We start from the raw sequence: 25047 nt of genomic DNA on the forward strand, positions 1-25047 counted from the left end.
TTAATACTGTACGAGTGGAAGGGACTCAGGGAGCGCTAAATGTCCACGGGTTAGGGGCGCAAATTACTTGTCTGGCCTTGGGTGCTGACAACCCAGGCTACGAAAATAATTTTACTGTAAGGGGTCCTCACAACTTGGGACATTTTATCAAGGGGGGTCATGGCACTAGAATGGTTGAGAACCACTGGTCTAGGAGGTCAGGAAAAATCCCTAGAAGGCACTGTTTTGGGTCCAGGGTCAAGGGGGAACCCATGTTGTCATGTAAAAATGTCCCCACCTGGGCCCAAAAACCCTGGCTGAGATACATTTAACAAGAATCACTACCAACTTGTATTTGAAGAAAAGCTAAGCTCCAAGTCCAGCGTTTCTATTTACTTTCTTGTATTTTTCTGAGCCTGAGTGTGGACAGAAGGACCGTGGAAAGTGGAAATGTTCTGCCCTAAGCAGATCTCTTGCAGAACGAAAGGTGCAGTTAGTGACAGCACTGCTGATCTTTCATGTGAAGCGCAGCACTCAGCTTCCAACATATATCCCCAATCGCTGTACTCAGCAGAGGAAGCCTTCATTTAGTAACTTCCTTTACATCTCTGTCACACTATCTATTGTCGAGACTGGCTATGGGTCCTGCTCTAAAAGAGGTAATGGAGGGAAATATCAGTGAGTTTGGAGATATGTCTTTGGATATGTAGATATATACAGATATAGATAAGGCAAATTGAGTGTTAACTGGATAGTCTTGTAGCTCATTGAATGCATTGACTATTTATTAAAGCTGCAATTTTATTATAATAGATAAGTACACAAAATTATAAATTAGGTATATAAATGTACTATAGCATAATAGGTTTCCACTACAAACTATGACTTTTGTGTACAAGGCTCTATTGGTTTCTATCAATCTCAGTTTCTGTCTATACTGTAGATGTCCAGATGGACATTCCGTTGTTCATCATCTTATGAGAAGTACATTGTATTTGTAACAGAGTTTCCTTAATGCCTAGATCCTTTTTAGTTAGTCATTCTACATGCTTCTGACTTACATGTAATTTATTAATCTGGTTAGACTACGCTATATCTACTTTTTTATTTATATTGGCAAAGAAATAGACCATACATGCCATATCATCTTTCTGACATAATAATGCTAATTTTCTTCTTGCAGCCAGCCAGCTCCCAAGAAAGAGGTGCCAGAGACATCGCCATGAAAAAGAAGTGTCACAAATGTTCCAGCAGATGGCTTAGACCCCAGTATTTCCCCACCATGCTATCAATGGTCGTACTAATGTTTCTGCCAACAACTGACAGCTTGAAACAGAATATTCCTCGGCTCAAGCTTTCCTACAAAGGTAACAGTCTTCTGCAGTGACGTGATATTTTTCATGTGCTTATATGGAATGTTTTAAGTCTCTATTTACTGTACCATCAGAGGTTCTCACACTTGTACAGACATGTGCTGACATATAATAACCTCCTAAGAGTCCTGCAAAATATTAATTTACTTGGATTTATTAGTGTTAATAATGTGAGAATTTGGAACTACAACCTATATCCTACTAATATTAATATCTCACATTTGTACATAATCATATGTTACTCATTCAAGGTTTACATTCAATAATCAGCATGGTGTCAAAACCACAAGTATTTATTCAATAGCCTCCGGAAAATATTGTGTGAATGTATAATGCATTGGATATTTCATATCGCTAGTTCATACAGATTATTAAAGGATACCATATTTTCTCTGCACACAGATTTTTGCCACACGGTTTCTCCCTACTGTCTAATAAAGCAAACTTGTACATTGCCTATGCAAAGTAACAAATACTTATAAGAGTAGAGTCTATTAGTGTTAATTACTGCACATTTATCTTTGAGTGTGACATTAGATACCCAATACTTATGGGCAAGGGGGGCATATGGCTCTCCACCCAACTTCCTGTGAAGCACCTTTAGCACCTGAGCAACCAATCCCCCAAGAACCTCAGCCTTGTGTAAGCTCTAAACCAGGCTAGATCCATAATTGCATTGATTTTTCTTGGTCTTCTGGTAGGTGAACAAGTCAGTAAGTGAGCACAAATATCAACATTAAATCCCAGAATTTACCTAAATGGCAAGGTACAGATTTTCTTTAAAGAAGCAATAGGAAGTTGTTCTTAAAAACACAATTAATGTGGCATGAACAGAACCTGTCAGTACAGGAATGAGGAAGTTGCCATTGTTGACTTATTTTGCTCCAGGGCTCTGATCCTTATATTTGCTTTAGTATTTAGTAAGGCAGTGACCTGAAACACACATATAAGTATCAGGTGTTCAATAAAAACCTCAATCCTGAATATAAGCCACTTCTTTATTGGAAATTAACTAAATGCTCCAAGTATGAGTCAGATTATTCACTAAGTGATAATTGACATATTAATCTGTCACTAGCCATGATGTGTTTTGTTAGTTGTATAGATAACCTCTCTTGCCATGATAGGCACATGGCAGGAAAATTTACGATACCCTAGGATATGCGATCGGCCTGTTAAAACAGACTGTCAAAACTGCTTTGTTGCTATAAAAACCTTTATTGACTGTTGTTAATATAAGGCTATTAGACTGATGTCATAAAATGTCCTGCATATCTGTATATGTGATATACAATCATGCGAATGAGTGAAAGTAGCTTTACTCAGTGTAAAATGCAATAATGCATAATGATGTTCATTGATGTCAGGCATTTAACTATGTATGTCATCATCATCAGGCTGTACTAGTATGCCTTTATGAAAGGCAGAACAATATTTAGTCTTTCTCATAAAGTACTAGTTATGGTCCAAACACCCCCTTGTTCAGTTTGCAGCAGAACTCCCGAATGGGAAATGTTCTAACTGAAACGGCGAACCCCATTGAAGTCTATAGGAGCCATACAGGAAAAATCAAAAGTGTCCATTTTGAAGGCTTATATGCAAGTAATTGGCCATAAAAGGTGTATGGGGGTCTGGGTACTGCCCTGGGGGACATGTATCAATACAAACCTCTTTTTTTCAGTAGCGGTGATTTTAATTATGCTTAAAGTGCAACAATAAAAATTAAAAATTCCTTTAAATATAGTGCATGGGGGCTCCCATTCGTCTGCCTGCAAAGTGGCGCATTTGTAGAATGCATAAAACATGCTGCAGCAAAAATGAAATTTCTAAAGAAAAAAAAAAAACAAGTCAAATCCCATTTAAAATGTCTTGCAAAAAACTTGAAAAAATGAAGAAAAAAACGGTGTGGGGATCTCCCCCCATAATCCATACCGGACACTTATCTGGACAGCCTGGCAGGTCAGGAAAGGGGGGGACAAGTGAGCGCCCCCCTCCTGAACCATGCCAAGCCACATGCCCTAAACATGACGGTGTGTGCTTTGGGGAGGGGGGCGCTCACTTGTCCCCCCCTTTCCTGACCTGCCAGGCTGTCCAGATAAGTGTCCGGTATGGATTATTGGGGGGGGATCCCCACACCATTTTTTTCTTTATTTTTTCAAAGCACCTTGTCCCTATGTTTATGGGGATAAGGGCTTCATCCCACAACCATGGCCAGTAGTTGTGGTGGTCTGCGGGCAGGGGGCTTATTGGAATCTGGAAGCCCCCCATGTAAATGAGTATCGGGTGCATAGTACCCCTACCCATTCCCCAAAGTGTAAAACAAATAAAATAAGAGACACGTTTTTGACAATTCCTTTATTAAAAAATTAAAAAATAGTGTCCCTCTATGTAAATCCATTGTCAATCGATGGGACAGCCTCTCGCCGAATGTCTCCTCTGCTCTTTGACATTTCTTATATTGGTAAGGGGCAGGTCCACCTGGTTACGTCACCCGTTCGCACTGGCCCCTTCTGACATTATGGACTGGTACATGCTGGGTCTGTGATGTCACAAGGGGGCAGGCCCACCAAGTGACATTGTTGTGTGACCCCACCCCTTACCTATATAAGAACTGTGGTGTGATTGACGATGGATTTACATCGAGGGACAGTGTTTTTATTTTTTAATAAAGGATCTGTCAAAAACGTATCTTTTGCTTTTATAATTTTTTTTACACTTTTTGGGTGAATGGGTAGGGGTACAATGTAAACAATACTCACATTCACATGGGGGGCCTGGATCTGGGGGCCCCCTTGTTAATATTTCGTTCTTTGCGGTGGGGGGCAGAGCCCCCCTGACACAAACCACCCACCCCTCCATGTTGAGGAGGTGTGGCCTGGAATGGTTCAGGAGGGGAGGCGTACTCTTGTTCTCCCCCTTTCCTGACTTGCCAGGCTGCATGCCTAGATAATGGTCTGATATGAATCTTAAGGGGATCCCATGCCATTTTCATTTTCATTTTGGTGTGGTTCTCCTCCAAATCCATACCAAACCTGAAGGGCTTGGTATGCATTGGGGGGGGGGCAGCGCTGTTTTTTTCTTTATTTTTTAACCAGCACTTTTTTATTATTCAGCTGTCAGCGGGGAAACCCATTGAAAGCTAATGACTCATTGACTCATCGGTTGTTAAGGATGCCACAACTGGCCTCCCGCCCTGCTGCTTAACAAACAGTTTACACTACTCCCTGTTTGGGCAAAGCTTTGCAGCGCAGCACTGTGCATTGCAGGGTGTTCACCGGGGGGAACATCCTTCAAATTCAGGGGTTCAGCAAACGGCCGAACAGACAAATGTTTGGCTTGAAGTCATGCTCGGGCCGAACTGTTCACCCATCCATATGTAGTACATATCAAATTATTGTTAGAAGTGAATTGGTTGCTTTCTCTAGCCTCTAACACATTTTTTGATATTGTTGCAAAATTTATATATAGAAACAGAATGAAGAAATTGTAATGCCTAGTTTTTTATTTATTTATTTTTATTAAATTAATAAACATATTATACTTACCTGCTGTGTACAATGATATGAGACAGAGAGACCCCTAACCTTCTCTTCTCAGGCCCCCCACTGATGCTGTAGGCTCCTTCTTTGCTTGGTTTGCCACCATTGGAAGCCCCTTTTAATAGGGATTCACAGGATTTGATTAAAGCAGCAGGAGCCAATGTCCTGTGAGTAGAGGAAGAAAGAGCAGCACAGCTGCACTTGGCATAGTACTGGCGTACAGAAAAAAATTGGATTATGTGCTGGAAGAGCTCCCATCTTTAATAGTAGAACAATAGGCAAAACTTATTTATTTTTATTTTGGTTAGTGTAAGGGAGGGTTATAATTCCAGTCAGATGTTTTTTTTGATCATCTATTTCCCCATTTGAAAATTTCCACTCTCCTACTTCTCTAAGGACAACCCAAAATTTTGGATTTTCTTTTACTTTTACTTTCAATGACAATGATAAACAGGACAAACAGAGCGGATGGATCTGCTTAATGGGTGCACATAACAAAATAAAATCTGCCAGGGGTTCTAATCACTCTCTACTCTTTCCAAAACAAAACGTTTTGCCTATAGGTATACTTTTATTTCCTGGTGTGGACAGAAAACACATACATTTTTTCTGGACTGAAATAGCAAGGTGTTAGCGCTTCCCAACTTTCTTTTGTTAAACTTTTACTAGTTTTTTTTCACTCATCAAACAAATATAACAAAATGCTTGAATGATATTTAACAAGCTAAAAAGGAGCAAATATGATAAATCAGTGTAAGGGTTTGATTACACGCTTGCAAATAATTACATAAATTCTTGTTCTAATATTAACCATTTCCAATCTCCAGGGTTTGTTTTATATCTTGCTTACACAACCTCTTTAAGTCTGAATTAGAAATCAGATCGGCTTGATGGTCTTTTTAATTCCCCTTTTTAACTTACTACTGTGTTAACAATTTTCTTTTCAATAAAACCAATTGTTCTCTGCAGGGGAATCTCATGGTTCAGAGTGGTTTAATGTATTTTTACTTATTTGAAATAATTCAAGGAATTTAAATTAAAGTAAAAATCAAAATGTAATAGTGTTTAAAGTACAGTAAAGGGATCAAGTGATTTTCCAACATTTTATTTACAGATGTGTTCTTATTATTTTTCTAATATGTGTAATACAATGAGCTGTTTTGAACATTCTTTAAATGCAAGCCAAGCTTTTATAGCATTCTGTAGAAAAAAATGTGTAGGTGAGTAACTTTCGAAAACGTTACACCCTTAGAACTGTGAAGTGATTGTTTAGCATTATGAGCAGTGAGTCACAGGGCAAAAATGAAATAAAAGCAGCTTGTTAAGGACCTGACACTCTGCAATGACTTGTAGAACTTTCTGGTGTTGTGTTTTTCAAATTTAACACTTTATATACTGGCGTGCAGTATATAACACAATAGATGTGAAGATATGTCTTTGCTAAGGTCTATATGGCTTCCATATATACAACATATGAGATATCAAAGAAGTGTATCCACTTATTAACTCTTACATACATATTGAGTAAATAAGCCCTGTACACGATCGGATATCTGATGGAATCTAATCCGATGGATTTTTTCGTCAGATATCCGATGAAGCTGACTTTCATCAGTCTTGCCTACACACCATCTGTCAAAAATCTGACCGTGTGACGTAAAACACTACGACGTGCTGAGAAAAATGAAGTTCAATGCTTCCGAGCATGCGTCGACTTGATTCTGAGCATGCATGGATTTTTGACCGATGGACTTACACACAGACGATTGTTTTTTTTTATCGTTTTTTTATCCATAGGAACATTTTAAAACATGTTCTATTTTTTTTCACCGATGGAAAACAAACCGATGCGGCCAACACACGATCGGTTTGTCAGATGAAAACGGTCCATCGGTTCGTTTTCATCATCTCCTGCAGCCTCTTTTCAAACATTTCTTGCCTACACACATGCAAACAGTGGCGATATGGCATTTTTGAGGGGGGAGGGGTCTCCTGATGGTTACAACAGCAGAACATGTAATGTGTTTTGAAACTGTCAGTTGTAACCCCCATCAGAAGCCTGTGTGAGTGTAGGGCCGAAACAACTAATCGATTAATCGACAACTAATCGATTATGAAAATAATCGATTACAATTTTCATAATCGATTAATCGGCCAGTAACATAATGCTTTTTGCAGAAACACACTACAGTTCATTTACATGTTTTCCTATGGGAATTTTTTTCAGCTGCTGCGTATTTGGAAAGGGCAAGGACTTTTTAACGCAAAACGGTGCTATTTTTTTGGGGGGGTTCAATATACTTCAATGGAGAAGCTGTAGAAAAGCATGTAATGCGTTTTTGCGGCAATTTGTGTTTTGTAATCTGCCCAACAACAAAATGGCCCAAAAAAAAGATTTTTTTCTTTAAGGCTATTATCCGATTCATCGATTAATCGAAACAATAATCGACCAACTAATCGATTATCAAAATAATCGTTAGTTGCAGCCCTATGTGAGTGCCATTGCAGGAGCACAGTTGGGAGACAGGGACAGAGCATTGTCATTGTAAAATAGGAAGCATTTGAACAATGACCTTAATGACAGGATCACCAAGTATTATTTTAATGAATACTGCATATTTAAAAATATTAAAACATAACTTTTTGAATGACATTATTATGACAGCTAATAGGTGTCAGGCCTCATACACACGACCGAGGAACTCGTCGGAAAAGACACATAGTTTTCCTCGACGAGTTCATTGTTAGGCTTGTCGAGGAACTCGACAAGCTTGCTTTGTGTACACATGGTCAAGACAAAATCTCCTCGTTCTCAAACGCAGTAACGTACAACACATACAATGGCAGGGGAAGTTCGATTCCACTGGCACAACCCTTGGGGCTGCTTTTGCTAATCTCATGTTACTGCGTGTTAAGTAAAAGTTTGGTAAGAGACGATTTGCACTTTTCAGTCTGTTACAGCGTGACAAATGTGCTATCTCCCTTACAAACACTACTTTTACCAAAGGTGCGCTCCCGTCTCATACTTTATTCTGAGCATGCGTGTGTTTCTTAGCATACACACGCTCAAGTTTCTCGTCGAAAACCAGCCCGACGAGGAACACGACGAGGAAATTGAGACTCCCGTCGAGGAAAAAGAGAACTTGTTCTCTTTTTTCCTCGTCGAGTTCCTTGACAGTTTCTTCGATGAAAAACGTACACACCACCAGTTTCTTGATGGATTCTATCGAGGAAAACGGTCGTGTGTACGAGGCCTCAGTGGTCGGGTTTACATTCACAGTAGAGTTTCCTTTTACTCTACTAGTCAACTGAAGTTATGAATGTATATGGCATTTAGCTGCACATCCTCCAAATTTCTGGATATGACCTTTTGTTTGAAAATTACAGTATCACATTTGGCCTCTTGAAGGGCTGTACACTAAAAGGTAACATTTTTCATGTAATTAAAAAGGCCATTGCAAATTTATTGGAAAGAGACATCCTGCTGACTGATATATTTCTAAACACTATGGGGGTTATTTACTAAAGGCAAATCCACTTTGCACTACAAGTGCAAAGTGGATTTGGATCACAAAGTGCACTTGAAATTGCACTGAAAGTGCACTTGGAAGTGCAGTCGCTGTAAATCTGAGGGGTAGATCTGAAATGAGGGGAAGATCTGCTGATTTTATCATCCAATCAAGTGAAAGCTAAAATTCTGTTTTTTTTATGTTCCTTGCATGTCCCCCTCGGATCTACACGACTGCACTTCCAGGTGAACTTTCAGTGCAATTTCAAGTGCACTTGTAGTTTGCACTTGTAGTGCAAAGTGGATTCGTAAATAACCCCCATTTTGTACATATGTTGATCTTCCAAAAAAATATATATTTTTTAATTATGTCAATAGGTTTTAGCCAAAGTGAATTGTAAAGCTAAAATTCTTTGCACAACTGCTACAGCCATCTTTGCCATTAAAAGGCTGCTCAAAACTGTAAATGCATGCCAAATAAAACAGTATGGGCTAATTGCATTTGTACAGCATCAGCTTTTTTATATTTTTGTTGTTTTGAAAGAAAATTTGTCCTCCCTTTCTAATGTAAAAATACTGACAATCAGATATGCTCAAAGATGAAACATTTAGTAAAGCATGTTTTTCAAATGAAAAGGGCCAATTAACATTCTATGAAGTTGAAACATTTCCTTTAAGTATTGTTTCAATAAAAAAAAAAAAAAAAAAAGCTAAACAAATGACGTAACTTCTGTAAAGCATGGCTATTAAATTTGATTCATGAATGTGTATAAATCTGACGTAGAATGAACTAATGTCTTTGTGAGACTGCATGATTTGAAGTTACCTTAGGTTCTAATTTATAACAATGCTAAATCAATGTCTTTGAAATACCAGGTTGCTTGTATCACAATTCGCTTGTTAAAATCCTAAAGGCTAGTTATTTTTATTCTGATTTAGACTGGTGAAACAGATAAATTGAATAAACAAACAACAGATGTAAAGTAAGGGATATGGAGATAACATAGCTCCTTTTGCAGTTAAACAGCAATGGTCATCAGATTAATTTATCCGGCTATAGAATTAAGTATACATCGCCTAGATTTCCTGTTCCCTAGTATTGTATAAAATGCTATAGAAATGCATTGGCTGAAAATTGGGTTCACACTAGTGCGAATTGGATGTGAGTTTGCTTGCATCCAATTCACATAGCAGGGGATTGTGACCGGCTCTCTATGGAATCTGCTCTGGTGCGAATTGCACAGGAGTCCTGTGCATCTTTTGGTCCATTTCAGGTCCGAATTCAGACTAAAATTCGGGCTGAAATCGGACCTGAAATGGTAAATAAGGACGCACAGGACTCCTTCTGTGAGCCGCTGTGTGCTGTAGTGTGAACCCAGCCTGAAACTTCTCTTTTTTTTCATTCAGCCTGCAAGTGGAACAAAAAAAATTTAATAGATTCCTCTATCCATGCAATACAGCTCAAATAGACTAGTCCCCCTGCTGGGCTATTACATAATGACAGCCACTGGCAGCAGCTGTTAGAATACCAAAACAGCGGCTGCATTTGATTGGATTTAGCCATTGTTTGATTGACAATTTTCTGCCCGTCTCGCTTGATTTTTTCAATTAAAGGAGGTCAGGTGGTAGGTGGTCACCCAATCAATGAATTTCATCCGGTTCATCAGGAATTGGCTGAAATTTGGTCAGTGTATAGCTCGCTTAAGACTTTAAAGTGGATGTAAACCCACTCTTATCCCTTCTAAACTACTGCCATAGTGCTGATCTATAAGGATATACATGCCTCCTGCATGTATCTTTACCTGTCAAATGTTTCCCCTCTGTCTGTTATAAGAACTGAAAAACTGCAGATTCTGTGGGTGGATCTGTTGTCTGGAGCTCTGTGGGTGGAGTCGTGGTATCAGTAGACTCCCCGCCCTCCTCTACACTCCCATTGTCAACATGCATTTTTTCCTGTGTATTCCTTACACTAAATTCTGCTATGATCACTAACATCCAGTCAAAAAACAGAAAAGTTACCACATGACTTCAGAAAAGGAGTGGGGGTGGGTCTCCAGGCTAGTGCATGAGATATGTAAATAACCTGTCATTCACAGCAAGGGGGCGGAATGGACTAAGGTTTTTCTCTGTAAGTCTGTTTTATTTCACTGAACAATAAAAGAGGATTGCTCAGAGCTGGATTAACTCTGTGTGGCAAGACTGGGCACAGATGATAGTTAATCTTATACTATACATTGTGACATCAAAAAAATAAATACATTTTTTTCGAGTTTACATCCACTTTAAGGTCTCATGTACACTACAGCCACTAAGCTGAAGTTTAGGAACAGTAGGGCATTTTTTTCAGCAGTGCCTGAACGCTCCTCAATGTTATCTACATGTACATTAGTTACAGGCATACCCCACTTTTAAGTAGACAATGGGGTTTATTTACTAAAGCTGGAAAGTGCAAAATCAGGCTCACTTCTGCATAGAAACCAATGCGCTTCCAGGTTTTATTACCAAAGCTTAATTGAACAAGCTGGGGTTAGAAGCTCATTTGTTTCTATGCAAAAGTGAGCCTGATTTTGTACTTTCCGGCTTTAGTAAATAAATTACATTGTGTACTTAAAAGTGGGGTAACCTGTAGTTAGTTTAGAGGCAGTTGAGGTTACAGGCCTTCTTTTGAAAGCAGAAAAATCACATTCAGGACTGTAATTTACAGGAATTTTATACGCTATATGCTTGTACCCTCGTGTAACCGCGATAAACTGCATTTATGCGTGTTTCTGTTTCTAAGCGTTTTTAAAGGGGAAAAACATTTCTGATATTTTTTAAACATATAAAAATTTTGAAAAAACACAAATTTCACCACATGCTGTTGCCTGCATCAATGGATGAGTCCAGTAGCGACAAACTCTGGTCCTCTCACGCAATATTCTGCATCTTCGGAGCAACAGCAACATCAGAAGCATTTCCCTCACACATACTCATGTAGTGATCCATAGTGGAAAACACAAAAAATAAGACAGCTATCTACAAGCATACTGCCTTCCCTGCTGCTGCTCTGTCGTCTCTCACAGAAAGGCTTTTCTTACATTCTGAGCATTTGGGAGGTTCTCCTGAGGTTATCTTAAAAAAAATACTTCTAACTTCAAACGCTTATAACCGCTGCTAAACTCGCAAAAACATGATATGTAAAAGCTGTAAAACTGACGTTTTTCACCGTCGGTTTCCATCTGTCAATTTTCCAGTATTCAGAAAACTGCCTTGTGTACATGAGCCCTAAACATTTTTAATTATTAGGTCACCAATGTAATAACAATTATAACACAATTTGAAGTGTAACCCAACAAAGGTCATCTAACATGAACAACAAGTAATTACTGTGTAGAGATTACAACAAAACCTGGGGAATGCCCAGGGAAAAACCAAGACTACTTACCGACCAGCTTGCAGAACAGCCAATTAACCTGTCTAACAGTATGCGTTAAAAACAGGGATTTTGTCCGCACGCATTTGCAAACGCATGCGTGAGCCACAGAGCCGTGCCAAGGCACCCTGTAATCTGTGGTACTAACACTAAACAATGAGTGTCCCCACAATGGAGGCACATGCATTCTAATGGATAGATGAGGGCAGGTGGACTGAAGGGGAGCCACCCCTTCTTAAAGGTGCAGGAGCACACCAAACACCCAGCATGTAGCACAATGGCTGCAAAGGTGTTGGTGCGCTGCTGGACCAATACAATCTGTGCAGAGATTGCCTGAAAATGCTTCAATATAGCTTGACATCAATACCATCAACAAATCTATCTATCTATCTATCTATCTATCTATCTATCTATCTATCTATCTATCTATCTATCTATCTATCTATCTATCTTTTGTCTATGGTGGAGAACCAGTGATCATATAAAAATATTGTCTTAAAGGGGTTGTAAAGGTAAAAAATGCTTCCCTAAATAGCTTCCTTTACCTTAGTGCAGTCCTCCTTCACTTACCTCATCCTTCGATTTTGCTTTAAAATGTCCTTATTTCTTCTGAGAATTCCTCACTTCCTGTTCTTCTGCCTGTGACTCCACACAGTAATGCAAGGCTTTCTCCCTGGTGTGGAGTGTTGTGCTCGCCCCCTCCCTTGAGGGGTGAGGGGGTGAGCAGGAGAGTCAGGACGCTCTCTATGTTGCAGATAGAGAAAGGAGCTGTGTGATAGTGGGAGTCCTGACTCTCCTGCTCGACCCCTCCCCCCTCAAGGGAGGGGGTGAGCAAGACACTCCACACCAGGGAGAAAGCCTCACATTACTGTGTGGAGTTACAGACAGAAGAACAGGAAGTGAGGATTTCTCAGAAGAAATAAGGACATTTAAAAGCAAAATCCAAGGATGAGGTAAGTGTAGGACTGCACTAAGGTAAAGGAAGCTACTTAAGGGATTTTTTTTTTACCTTTACAACCCCTTTAACTTGACGGTATACAGTTCAACTTTCCATAGCACAGAATATCAAGAAGATATGTGCTCTGAAGTATTTTGTTATTGTATGGATTTACCTTGAAGTCAGCACCAGTTCAGCTTCTAGCACTAATGACTGGAAGTACATGAAAAATAGTCATAACAAAATATAATAAAAAATGACATTCCATTTTCAGCTGTGCTAAACTTGAACTTAAAAGCTGTAATATTTCAAATCTAAACGTACTATTCCCTTGACACAAATTTCACTTATATTTATGAGTAATTAACATTGTGTTTCTCACATTTGGTATGCCATGGCTACATCCCTAAAACAATACAAATTCATTTGGTTTATAGATAACTTGTGAATTCATTAAAACTCCCTCTTTGATTTAATGTTTAAAGATGGGAAATTATTGTGTTTCTGTACAGTGTTGTAATTCTGTCCTACAAATATGTCTGACCATCAGTTCACAGCAAATGTTACTGTTCCAGAATACATCACCCAAACCACAGATCCATGCTTACTTTACCACAATAAATACTTCCAGATTATAATTGATAGGTTTAAACAGTCATGCTGACTTCTATGCAGAATGCATACCACAGTCGTTTTCTGTTTATATTTATTTATGTCACCAGTTCACAGAAAGCCATGACATGTACCACCTGCTTACGAGCACATGCGCTGATTTTAAGACACCACAAAACATGACCACATTCATAACTGAAAAGTTGAATAAATATTTCCTTTGATGTTTCCTTTAAGAACCTCTGCCACAATCACAATTCTCCAGCTGCCCTCTTAGAAAGAACAGTTGTGTTTTGAAAATGGTAAAATACCTTTTTTTGCATGTTTTTTCTTTATTATGACATTGGGTACAATAGGATTTTTTTCCGATACTGTATGTCTGCTAACCTGGCCCTATTTTACATTTCTCATGTAAAGATGATGTCTTAATGCACAACTTACAGTAGATCAGGAATAATGAAAGAGAAATAAAAAAGCTAAAGAAATGGCAATGTTTGTCATAAGGTTTGTCGTGAGCAATTTTTGTGCACTGGTAAATGAGTATGCCTACTGTCTTAGACATTGGAATTGATTTACTAAAGGTGAACAGGCTGTTCACTTTGCAAGGAAACTTCCCCAAAGCTGAATGTGAAACAATTTAAATTTGCAACCCAATCACGTGCACAGGATTAGATGATGAAAGTCAACAGAGCTGCACCTCATTCACCAAGCTCTGTGAATAACTCCCTTGCAAAGTGCAAGTTTTATTGTAAAGTGAACAGTCTTTTTGACTTTAGTAAATCAATCCCATTGTGTGTGAATACTTTTAACCACTTCAGCCCCAGACCATATTGCTGAGCAGAGCACTTGCAACATGCAACGTGGCTCCCGAACAAAATTGGCGTCCTTTTTTTCCCACAAATAGAGCTTTCTTTAGGTGTTATTTGATCACCTCTGCATTTTTAAGTTTTTGTGCTATAAACAAAAATAGAGCGACAATTTTTAAAAAAATAAATATTTTTTACTTTTTACCATAATAAATATCCCCCAAAAATATATATAAAAAATAATTTCCTCAGTTTAGGCCATTATGTATTCTTCTACATATTTTTCGTAAAACAAAATCGCAATAATCATTTATTGATTGGTTTGCGCAAAAGATATAGCGTTTATAAAATAGGGGGTAGTTTTATGGCCTTTTTTATTAATATTTTTTTTTTTACTAGTAATGGCTGCGATCAGCGATTTTTTTTCGGTACTGCGACATTATGGCGGACACTTCGGACACTTTTGACAAATTTTTGAGACCATTGTCATTTTTATAGCGATCAGTGCTATACAAATGCATTTATTACTATAAAAATGCCACTGGCAGGGAAGGGGTTAACACTAGGGGGCGGGGAAGGGGTTAAGTATGTTCCCTGGGTGTGTTCTAACTGTAGGGTGGCCTGACTAGGGGAAATGAGTGATTGCTGTTCATACATTGTTTACACACACAGCTCCCTCTCCTTGCTCTGTAACGAGCAATCGCGGGTGCCCGGCGGCGATTGCGCACGCCGGGCAGGCGCACGGGAGTCAGGGATGAGTGGGGGGTGCGCATGCGCCCCTATTGGCTGCTGGAAGAGGTGACGTATAGCTACGTGCTCTCGCCCAGCAGAGCCGACCTGCCGGTGTAAAACTGCAGCGGCTGGTCGGCAAGCAGTTAAAGGAAGCTGTCAGAGTAGAATATAGAATATTCTTACATGGGTCACACAAATTGAAGAGGTTAATAGGATGGAGGATTTGTTACTATCGGCTCAAAATCGAAAGGAGACATATTTAGAAACTTGGGGCAGATGGAATATATTTAAATTCTCAGAGGAAGGGAGTTCCCTCTTTGCTCCTGAGAGTATTTGAAAAAGAGAAGAGTGGGGGGCATTTGGGGTGCCCTCACTTCACTGAATAATGGTTTAGTAAACCCACATTTACCTCGGTCCATTCCCCCTCCAACTCTGACTCCCCCTCCCCTATCAGCTTGTTTTTTTCCTCTTTCTGTCTTCTATTTATTTATTTTGTATTCTTTCCCTTATGGGGCTTCTTACTTTCTCCTTTTGCCTCTTCAGATATGTAAAGGTGTTTCTTCTTAGTAAAGTATGTTGTCAGGGCATACAAGAGAAGCAGGTCTAACGGAAAATAGAATGGGTACTATCTCAAATAACAGATGTATTTAAGATAGGAGCTCATATGATTAATGAATGAATGGAATTGTTTTATTTCTCTGTATGTATGACAACTAAAATAAATACATGTAAGAATATAGGAGCTGCTGTTGGTTTCTTGCCTTTGAAGGTGCTTACTTTGGGCTGTCATCTTTTTTTCTTTACAATCTAGTGAGTCACTGACCTGAAAGAAGCATGTAATATCAGGTCTCAGGACAACTCGTATGTACATGTTTTTTTCAGGCTTTAGATTCCGGAAGTACCAGGGCAAGGACATCAAAAAAATTGTATAATTGCTAAACAGTTTAGCAGTGATGGATCACAAATGTTTGTCTTTTACAAGTTTCCTCTAAAAAGACTATGTTTTTTAAAGTGTTGCTTGTTGTTTACCACTTTAATAAATAAAAGTTAAAAATAGGTAAAACCAACCTTACACTCAAAAGTTAATCAGGGCCCTCACCCTTATGGCAAAAAGCTGCATATCAGGCCCCATACACACGACCGGTTTTCTCGGCAGAATCCAGCAAGAAACTCGATGGGAGACGTATTCTGCTGAGAAAACCGGTTGTGTGTTCACTTTTCGCCGAGAAACCTGTCGGGAAACTCGTCGAGCCAAATAGAAAGCATGTTCTCTATTTCCTCGTTGGGCAATGGGAAAATTTGGCTCGACGAGTTTTCTGACAGCCGAACAAGGAACTCGACGAGCAAAACGATGTGTTTTGCCCGTCGAGTTTCTTGGTCGTGTGTACGGGGCCTAAATGTTAAAAGAAGACACTCTTTTACTGTACTGTGCTGGAAAGTCTTCTCACAAAATGTGGGATGCTATTTTATTGTCATGGAAGTAGGGACCCAGATTAAATAGGTGGCATGCTTTCATGGTCATATTCATGCATCATCCATTCCAGATCTGCTCATTAGCAAACACACCCATGAAAACTCAACTCAACTGAAAACTGAAAACTCCTAAATAAACGTTTCTGTTTTTACAATGAACTTACAGTAGATATCAATTGTATTTACTGCTTTAACTATTTGCCTTTAGTAATCTTGTTTAAAAAAAGAGACTTAAGTCTGTGTTTGAGGAAAAGTGCATAAAGAAGTAATTCTAACATCTTCTCAAAAAAAATAAAAAACTTCAAATAAAAGTGCTAATTGTTGTGCATTGGAATATATATGATATTTTTTAAATGTCACCTGATATACTTTCTTGTGTGCAGAAGCATAACATTGAAACTCACAATGATCTCCAAATGAAAACCATGATGACCTAGATTGTGATTAATGTTCTCTGCAGAGTTATGTGGCACACCCTAAGATGGAAACAGGCCAATACGGTGACCAGTTATCTTGGTCATTTTTCATAATTCCTTTAGATTATAAAACGACTGGGTGGAGAGTTCCATTTTCTTAACTACATAGAACAGAGTACTAATTTTCATTCTTGGTGACCCTGTGAATTAGAGGCAAACTCCCATTTTTTTTCTTCAAATTTGTCTCCACATACAGCATAGCAGCATACATGAAGATCTGTGTTCTATAGCAGTTAAAAAAAAAAAAAGGCCATTAAAGTAATTTTAAAACAGTATTGGGTCTTTCTATTCAGATTACTTGAAAATGAAAAAAACAGCATGTCTGTATAGATTTAATATTTAATGAACTTTGATCAATACAGATTGGTCACATGTAGCACACGATCATAGTATTGTATTACAGAATAAAACAATTATTTTTCGTTTTTAGAAATAATCTGTCGCTAAAAGAAATCTTAGTTCACTAATTTATTAAAGTAACATATTTTCGTAATCTTTTTTTTTCCATACATTTTTTATATAAGTCAATAACAGATAAATTTCGTAATCTATTGACATCCTAATTATTGCTTTTACTCAAATGACATAGACAAGTACAAAGCCTGCCTCCATTTCTCTGCAGCAAATGGGATGAGAAATGTATCTGCATGTTAAAAAGGACACATAAATGTTGTTTTTGCAGTCTGATCAGACTAAATGGGTAAATTTAGCCCAAAACTAGCACTTTAGCTTTAGTTGGGCAACTATCAGTGAATTTGCAATCTGTTTAATAAAGTATCTTGCAAACTTCAGTGTGAAGATTTTCCTGCAGTAGTCAGTGTCCCTCCATAAACTCTTAGCTAGACTCCCAGGTTATGTGTTTAGTCTACACTCTGGAGAATCCATCTGGACTGCGAAACAGTTTGTTTTGTAGTGAGTTTGCCTGTAAATTCTAGCAGGATCTTGTCCCTCCAATAAGACATTAATAGGTAATGTATCTTGATGGCATTCACATAGAGTTTAAGTATAAGTTTAGGCTGTGGTTACCCCATTTATTTCAATTCATGCTTGAAACATTTGCATTGCTTTGCATCAGTCTAAACATTTTCAAAACCCTTTGCGCTTTCATTTGTATTGTACACATATAGAGGAGGAAAATATACATTTCTCATAATTTCCTTTTACCAGCTAATACCCAAAGGTGTCAACCAAAATTATATATTTTTTAGGGACAAGTGCCCAATAAAATAAGGACTTATCAATATTTTAGAGGCATATAGCCATAACAACACTGAGCTGTCCACAATGCAATTGTGTCTGACAGATCTTATGTCGCCACCTATCCCCAGAAGGATATAACAAAGATGTCATTCTCTCATAGCAGTCCTGGACAGTAAAGGGAATCAATCAATGCAGAGTGAGACCATCTTTTACTTTTCTAGTGACTGGGCCAGTGGGACAGATCTAAGACATCTGGTGGGGATGTCTGTACACTGGAGAAGATCTACTAAAAACACTATTTGTTTTAGCTTGCAGGCAACCCTAAACATTAGTTTTAAATAGAGTTTGCCTTTAAAGCCTTTCTTACTTGTATGAGAAAGTATCCTGTTCTCTTTGAATTGCTTCCTTTATGTGAAATCTCTGGTGTTCCTGACAGTCCCTCTGCTTTCTTATTAAAAACTAACCACACTAAGCAGGAAAACACACCCTTATAAGTTTATTAGCTATACTGGGAGCTCAGTGTGCTCTCCTCCAATGACCATACTTGTCCTGACAAGCCCCTGCTGCACAGCCATTCACTGGGAAGCTCAGTGTGCTCCTGCTGACCCCCCCAGCTCTTATGCAGCTGAGAACATAGAGAATGTGATCACTTATACAAAAGGGAAAACAAGGTATTTATATTGTATTTTTATATCTATACAAAAACATTTTGCCTTTCATTCCTATTTTAAACTGAATGGGTTGTTTTACAAGGTGATGGTTTACAATCACTTTAAGTAATCCAACCAGACAATAGATAGTAGTAAGCATGATGTACCACCGAGTATCCTTTTATCTTACTTTATGTTGGTAAGAGGACTTAGGCCTCGTACACACGACCGAGGAACTCGACAGAATCCATCAAGAAACTTGGTGGCAGAGCTTTTTTGCCAAGGAAAACGGTCGTGTGTATGCTTTTCATCGAGAAAACTGTCGAGGAACAGTTCTCTTTTTCCTCAATGGGAGTCCCAATTTCCTCGTCGTGTTCCTCGTCGGGCTGGGTTTCGACGAGAAACACTTACGTGTGTATGCTTAGAAACCCACGCATGCTGAGAATAAAGTATGAGACGGAAGCGCACCTTCGGTAAAAGTAGTGTTTGTAATGGAGATAGCACATTTGTCACGCTGTAACAGACTGAAAAGTGCAAATCGTCTCCTACCAAACTTTTACTTCACACGCAGTAACATGAGATTAGCAAAAGCAGCACCAAGGGTTGTGCCAGTGGAATCAAACTTCCCCTACCGTCTATGTGTTGTACATCACCACGTTTGAGAACGAGGAGATTTGGTCTTGACTGTGTGTACGCAAAGAAAGCTTGTCGAGTTTCTCGACAAGCCTAACAAGGAAAGCAGGAACAAAAATTGTTTCTGGACAGCCGCACACTGAAAAAATTGTAGCCTTTATTAAAAGAAGGACAGCACTAAAAATCACAGCAACATAAAATAAAACCCGACTGTTGATGCGTTTCGCACTGAAACTAGTGCTTAGTCATTACCTGCACCTGAGTTGTCTGCAAGGGAGGATATTCATCTGGGTTCCCACCTGGAGCGGCTACTCCCTTTTCCCAAGCCTAACAAGGAACTCGTCGAGGAAAACAATGTGTCTTTTCTGACGAGTTCCTTGGTCGTGTGTACGAGGCCTTACAGATCACAATTTCATATTCAAAAAATTAATTTCAAGAGACATTTTTCAGTAGTTATATTGAATCAGAGCAATCTAAAATTACCAGGATAAGGGGCTATATACAATAAATTTCCTTCATACTAGTTTAAAATGATCTTCCTTATTATTTAAAGATAATAATTTCCTCATGTTTTGTAAAGATTTTGTAATGTGTACAATATTTGTATTATGCATTATATATGCTGTAAATGACATTGGCAGTTTATGTCTGGGGCCCTGTTTTTTTTTTTTTTTTTAATGTCACAGAAGGAAAGAATTAAAGATTACAAAGAACAGGAATGGTAAAATGATGAAATATTTACTCAGATGATATTTGTTTGTTTATTAGGAAATGTCTAGGCCCTCACAGTAATAATTGTTATTTTTCTAATTTACATTTGGGAATTTTCCAAAGCTGTAATTCTGTAATGTTTTTATTTGACTACTTAGTCCACTTTGTGTTTTTTTTTTCTTTTTTGTTATCTTTAATAAAATGCTGCTAGTTGTTTGCAGTGGTTTCTGTTTGTCCATAGCAGCGCTTATTTTAGGGACATGGAGATAGGCAAGGCTCAGAGACACAGCCCTTGCACAGACCTTAAGGGGTTTCAGAGTACTTTGGTTATTGGTCCTATGGCTTTGAATAATTTACGGCGTACACCTGGTTCAGTCATAGTAACACAATGTCCACTTGGGGAAGAACAGGGGGCACAGACTAGGCATAGGCTTGTTTGCTTAAACTCAGATCAGAGCCTGATAAAAGCTGTTATTATTCTAATATGGCTTTGTGTAATATAATTTAGTTTTGCCTAGTTATGACTCTGACTTTTTCCATTTTCTGCCTTCTACCTACCACCTGCTCTGATTTCTGCTCGGTTCTTGGCTTTGCTTTTCTGTTGCCAACTCAGGCCCCGTACACACGACAGAGTTTCTCGGCAGAATTCAGACAGAAACTCGATCGGAGCTGTATTCTGCCGAGAAACCCGGCCGTGTGTACACTTTCGGCCGAGGAAGCCGACGAGAAACTCGTCGGGCCAAATAGAGAACATGTTCTCTATTTCCTCGTTGTTCAATGAGGAAAGCTGGCTCGCCTAGATCCTCGGCAGCTTCACAAGAAACTCGACGAGCAAAACGATGAGTTTTGCCCGTCGAGTTCCTCGGACGTGTGTACGGGGCCATAGACCTTCAGCCTGTCCTGACTTTGACTCTACTTTATGATAATATAGTGTGTTCTGGTCCTAAAGGATTTGTTGGCTGCTGCCATCTATGCAATCCCAAGGTTTTGACTTTACTACTTTCTTTAGTGCAACATCTGCACCACCAGCAGCTCCAGATAAGACCAGGCATCTTTTGAGCCTGCACCTCAGTAAGAACCGTCTTCTGCCTGTCAGTGACACAAGAGACATCTTTTCATGTCACACTGCATGTCACTTATCTTGCCATGCTCCCTGTTTTGGTATATCTTTCCTGTGCATCCATAGTGTGTTTGGTGGTTTGTTCATGGAACTTATGTCTCAGAGAATAATAATCAAATTAACATTTCAATTTGTTGGGGGTCTTGCGATCTCTACATCCCACCAGCTCACACTGTGCATTGTATTGTATGATGCATATCTCTCCTCCCCACACTGTGAGGTTGATTTATTAAAGGCAAATAGGCTGTTCTGTTTGCAGCGGAAGCGGCATTTTGCAAGGGAATTTGCCCCAGGGATTAGTGAATGATGTGAAACCTTGCTGACTTCCATCATCAAATCATGTGCAACAGTGCAAGTAAAAGTACTGTTTTTTTGTTGTTGTTGTTTTTTTTTTCTCCTTGCACGTAATTGCCTATTCTTTGCAAAGTGAAATTGAACCACATTCACTAAGGGGCAATCCCTTGCAAAATTGTCGCTCTATTTTTGTTTATAGCGCAAAAATTAAAAACCGCAGAGGTGATCAAATACCACCAAAAGAAAGCTCTATTTGTGGGGAAAAAAGGAGCCACATCGCACGGCCGCACAATTGTCAGTTAAAGCAGCGCAGTGCCGAATCGCAAAAAGTGCTCTGGTCTTTGACCAGCAATATGGTCCGGGGGTTAAGTGGTTAATGGACATAAGATTTCTACAGGATCCAGCAGCCAGATATGGGACATACTTCATTAAGTAAGTTAGGTCACTAAAGATGTAAGGAAGAAATCATTTTTAGCAGAACTTTAGCTTTAAATGTACTAAACTATCCTTTACTATATTTAACAGTGCTCGTCTTTATAGCTTGGCCCTCTGCTCTGCCCTTCCAGTGATCAATTATTTCATCACTACTTGGAGTGTACTGTCCATACATCATACATGATTTAGCTATGTTTCCTTCCTTCCGTAGTTTCACATACAGTTTGTACGTAATGCCCTTTTAGCACAGAGATCAATGACTCTGTTTTCATCCTGTTGACCACATGGTTGTCTGAAAGCAAGGCACATGCAGCTAAAACATCTGTCATTGTGACATAGAAAACATTTAGGAAAGTCTATTGCTTTCAGATGTAATATTGTTTTTGGGTGCTCATACACTTTTAAAATAAAATAAATACATGTAAAATGATTTGCCATTTTGGAATATTTATTATTTAAATGTCATATTTTAACATAGTATTCTAAAAATGAACGCAGGGTGTGATAGTAGCATTAGAATGAAATATGCTGCTGCGAGAAGAATAAAAAAAATAAAAATATTTGCCAAAGAAAAGTGTTTTTCAGACAAAAAGTTAATGACTCATTTAGGGCTGATTAAAAACAAGGAATCTTTTAAGGAGAAGTATGGCCAAAGCTCTTTCAGGCTAAAGTCTGCTGTTGGCTGACATCACAAAGCCGTTCCAAGCTCTGAAGGGATCCGACAATAATGTTGGGATCTGGCCAGAGTCCTGACTGGCATCTGGCTCCGCCTCTCAGAAGTCTGCTGAGAGCTTGAGCCAGCCACTCCCACTCCCTCCACAGCCCATCACTCTAGTGAGCGCTGGAGGGCCAGAGAAGAGGGCCATGACTGTCAGTCACTGAAGACCGAGAACTGAACGATCAGCAATCTTACATCTCTTAATTCTCAGTGTAGAGGCAGCGGAGGACAGCTGCAGCATCGGATCAATTCTGCAGCCATCTGGGCGAGTATAAATGTCTGTTTTTTTTTAGATTCCCACACTTTTCTTTTAATGCACTTATAATTACAGTTATTTTAAAGAAATTATCTATTTGTGCTAAAACAATATTCAATATAAAATAGAAAAAGTTTGTTTTTGAGTGAACTGGGACAGGGTTTTATATTCTTATACCTTTATATGGTCATGACAGACCTCTTCCGGGCCTTGCTTAGGGTAACTGCCAACTAAACAGCTACATTTTCTTAAATTGCTAAGTACGATTGAGTGATACTGTTTTATCAGGCCAATGGGAGACCGAGAGACATTAAAGTGGTTGTAATCCCTTACACACCCACTAAAGCAGGGATCCTCAAACTACAGCCCTCCAGCTGTTGTATAACTACACATCCCATGAGGCATTGTAACACACTGACATTCACAGACATGACTAGGCATGATGGGAATTGTAGTTCCTGAACAACTGGAGGGCCGTAGTTTGAAGACCCATGTACTAAATTGATAAGCCTCAGATGATACAGAGATAAAACATACCCTACTACATAAGTTGTACCTGTTTATCTGCAGCACTCTTTTCTCTAAATTAAGACTATGGGGTTGATTTACTGAAGGAAAAATAGGCTGTTTGGTTTGGAAAGTGCAGTTGCACTCTGCAAGAGCAGTTGCTCCAGAGCTTAGTAAACGAGCAAAAGCTCTGCTGACATCCATCCTCCAATCACGTACAAACAAACATGATGTTTTTATTTATTTTCCATGCACGTTATGGGGTATTGTTTGCAAAGTGAAGCTTTACTTCATTTACTAAGCTCTGGAGTAACAGCACTTGCAGAGTGCAACTGCACTTTGTAAAGTGCACAGCCTATTTGCCTTTAGTAAATCAACCTCTATTTCTCAGCTCCAGAAGGCAGAGGAACCTTGGAGCTTGCATCACACACTGCACAACATAGAGCACTAAGCTGAGCAGAATCTGAGACCTGAGGAGAGGGAATGGACCCACCCCCTCTACACAATGTCATAAAAGGAACGTGCACAGCTGAGGCTGTCAATCACCTTTTATTTGATGGCTGGATGGGTAGGACCGTTCCCTCAGATTATGTGGTGTCCTCGTGACCTGAGAAGTGGCTCATATAGATAGCATAGGGAAGAGAGAGGAGACAGAAATCACACTTGGTGCTTTGGATTGGGGCAAATACACAATATAGTGGAATGGGTTTTTGATTCTTATTTCAGAGGTTTACAACCATGTTAAACAATGTATCAGAGAATAAGACCCTGCTACAGCCTATCCAAAGCTAAATAAGTCGATTTGGGAATAGCACTACTTTAATTAACAGCAGTTTGATTGTCTGACTAAAAGTGGTGTCAAGCTTCCCCTCAGCCAAATGTGAAAACCCTCATCTGATTAAAAATGTAGTTGATATAACTTAATCCCAGACTTTAAATTCAATAACGCAAGATGTTCCCAGGGGCTTAGCCTATAATAATAACCACGCTCTGCTTGAAATACTTTATGGTTGTAACAGCCAGAAGCTGCAGCATAAATCCGTCATGGCTGCAAAGGTCCCATGTGACTTGAGCATCTGAATTGGTCATGTAAGTGATTTATTATTTGATTAACACATATATTCCAGATATAATTGAAGCTCATTTACACATTTTTAAGTAGATACAATTATTACCAATGTCAACCAAGCAAATTTTAGCTGTCTTATTTTTAGCACTGGTTATATATTTACAACTAACACCTGACTGCCCAGCGGCTCATTTTCCATATGAGAAATGTATAGTTTATATGTCTATCTATATAATGCTTTCCAGTTCTATCCTTACTTCCTCTGATGTGCTTCCTGTTTTAAATGCAGTTGCCTTCATTAAGCAAGTTAAAAGAAACTGTTGGACCCAGCCTGATATTTATTTTTTTGCCCGAGTGGTTTTGTTTTGTATTTTTGTGTTTATTTCTGTTTGAGTGAACAGATAAAAATCATAAATGCTGTGCATGATATAAAACCAAATTTTAAATCTATTTAAACTTCAAAGCTGTGAAAAGCAAATTCTAGTAACATGATGCTGTAAGAATTAACTGTGTTTAATGTATTTCTGTTTTCTCAAATAGCTTTGATCATCCTTTAATCTTTGATAGTTTCTAACAGATGAAATCCAGATGAAAAAAAAAAGACTTT

The 25047-nt window shown here is 38.8% G+C and overlaps 1 protein-coding gene across 2 annotated transcripts in view; it reads left to right on the top strand.

Moving 5' to 3' along the window:
* The window catches only part of SEMA3D (semaphorin 3D), a 252611-nt gene that overhangs the window by 64831 nt on the left and 162733 nt on the right, over nt 1-25047 (top strand). For both annotated transcript variants that reach the window (XM_040343436.1, XM_040343437.1), the window contains exon 2: nt 1163-1346. In XM_040343436.1, coding sequence (XP_040199370.1) covers nt 1163-1346 — 184 coding nt within the window. The remainder of the gene's footprint in view (nt 1-1162; nt 1347-25047) is intronic.

Source organism: Rana temporaria, chromosome 3 (genome assembly GCF_905171775.1).
Source record: "Rana temporaria chromosome 3, aRanTem1.1, whole genome shotgun sequence".
NCBI lineage: Eukaryota > Metazoa > Chordata > Amphibia > Anura > Ranidae > Rana > Rana temporaria.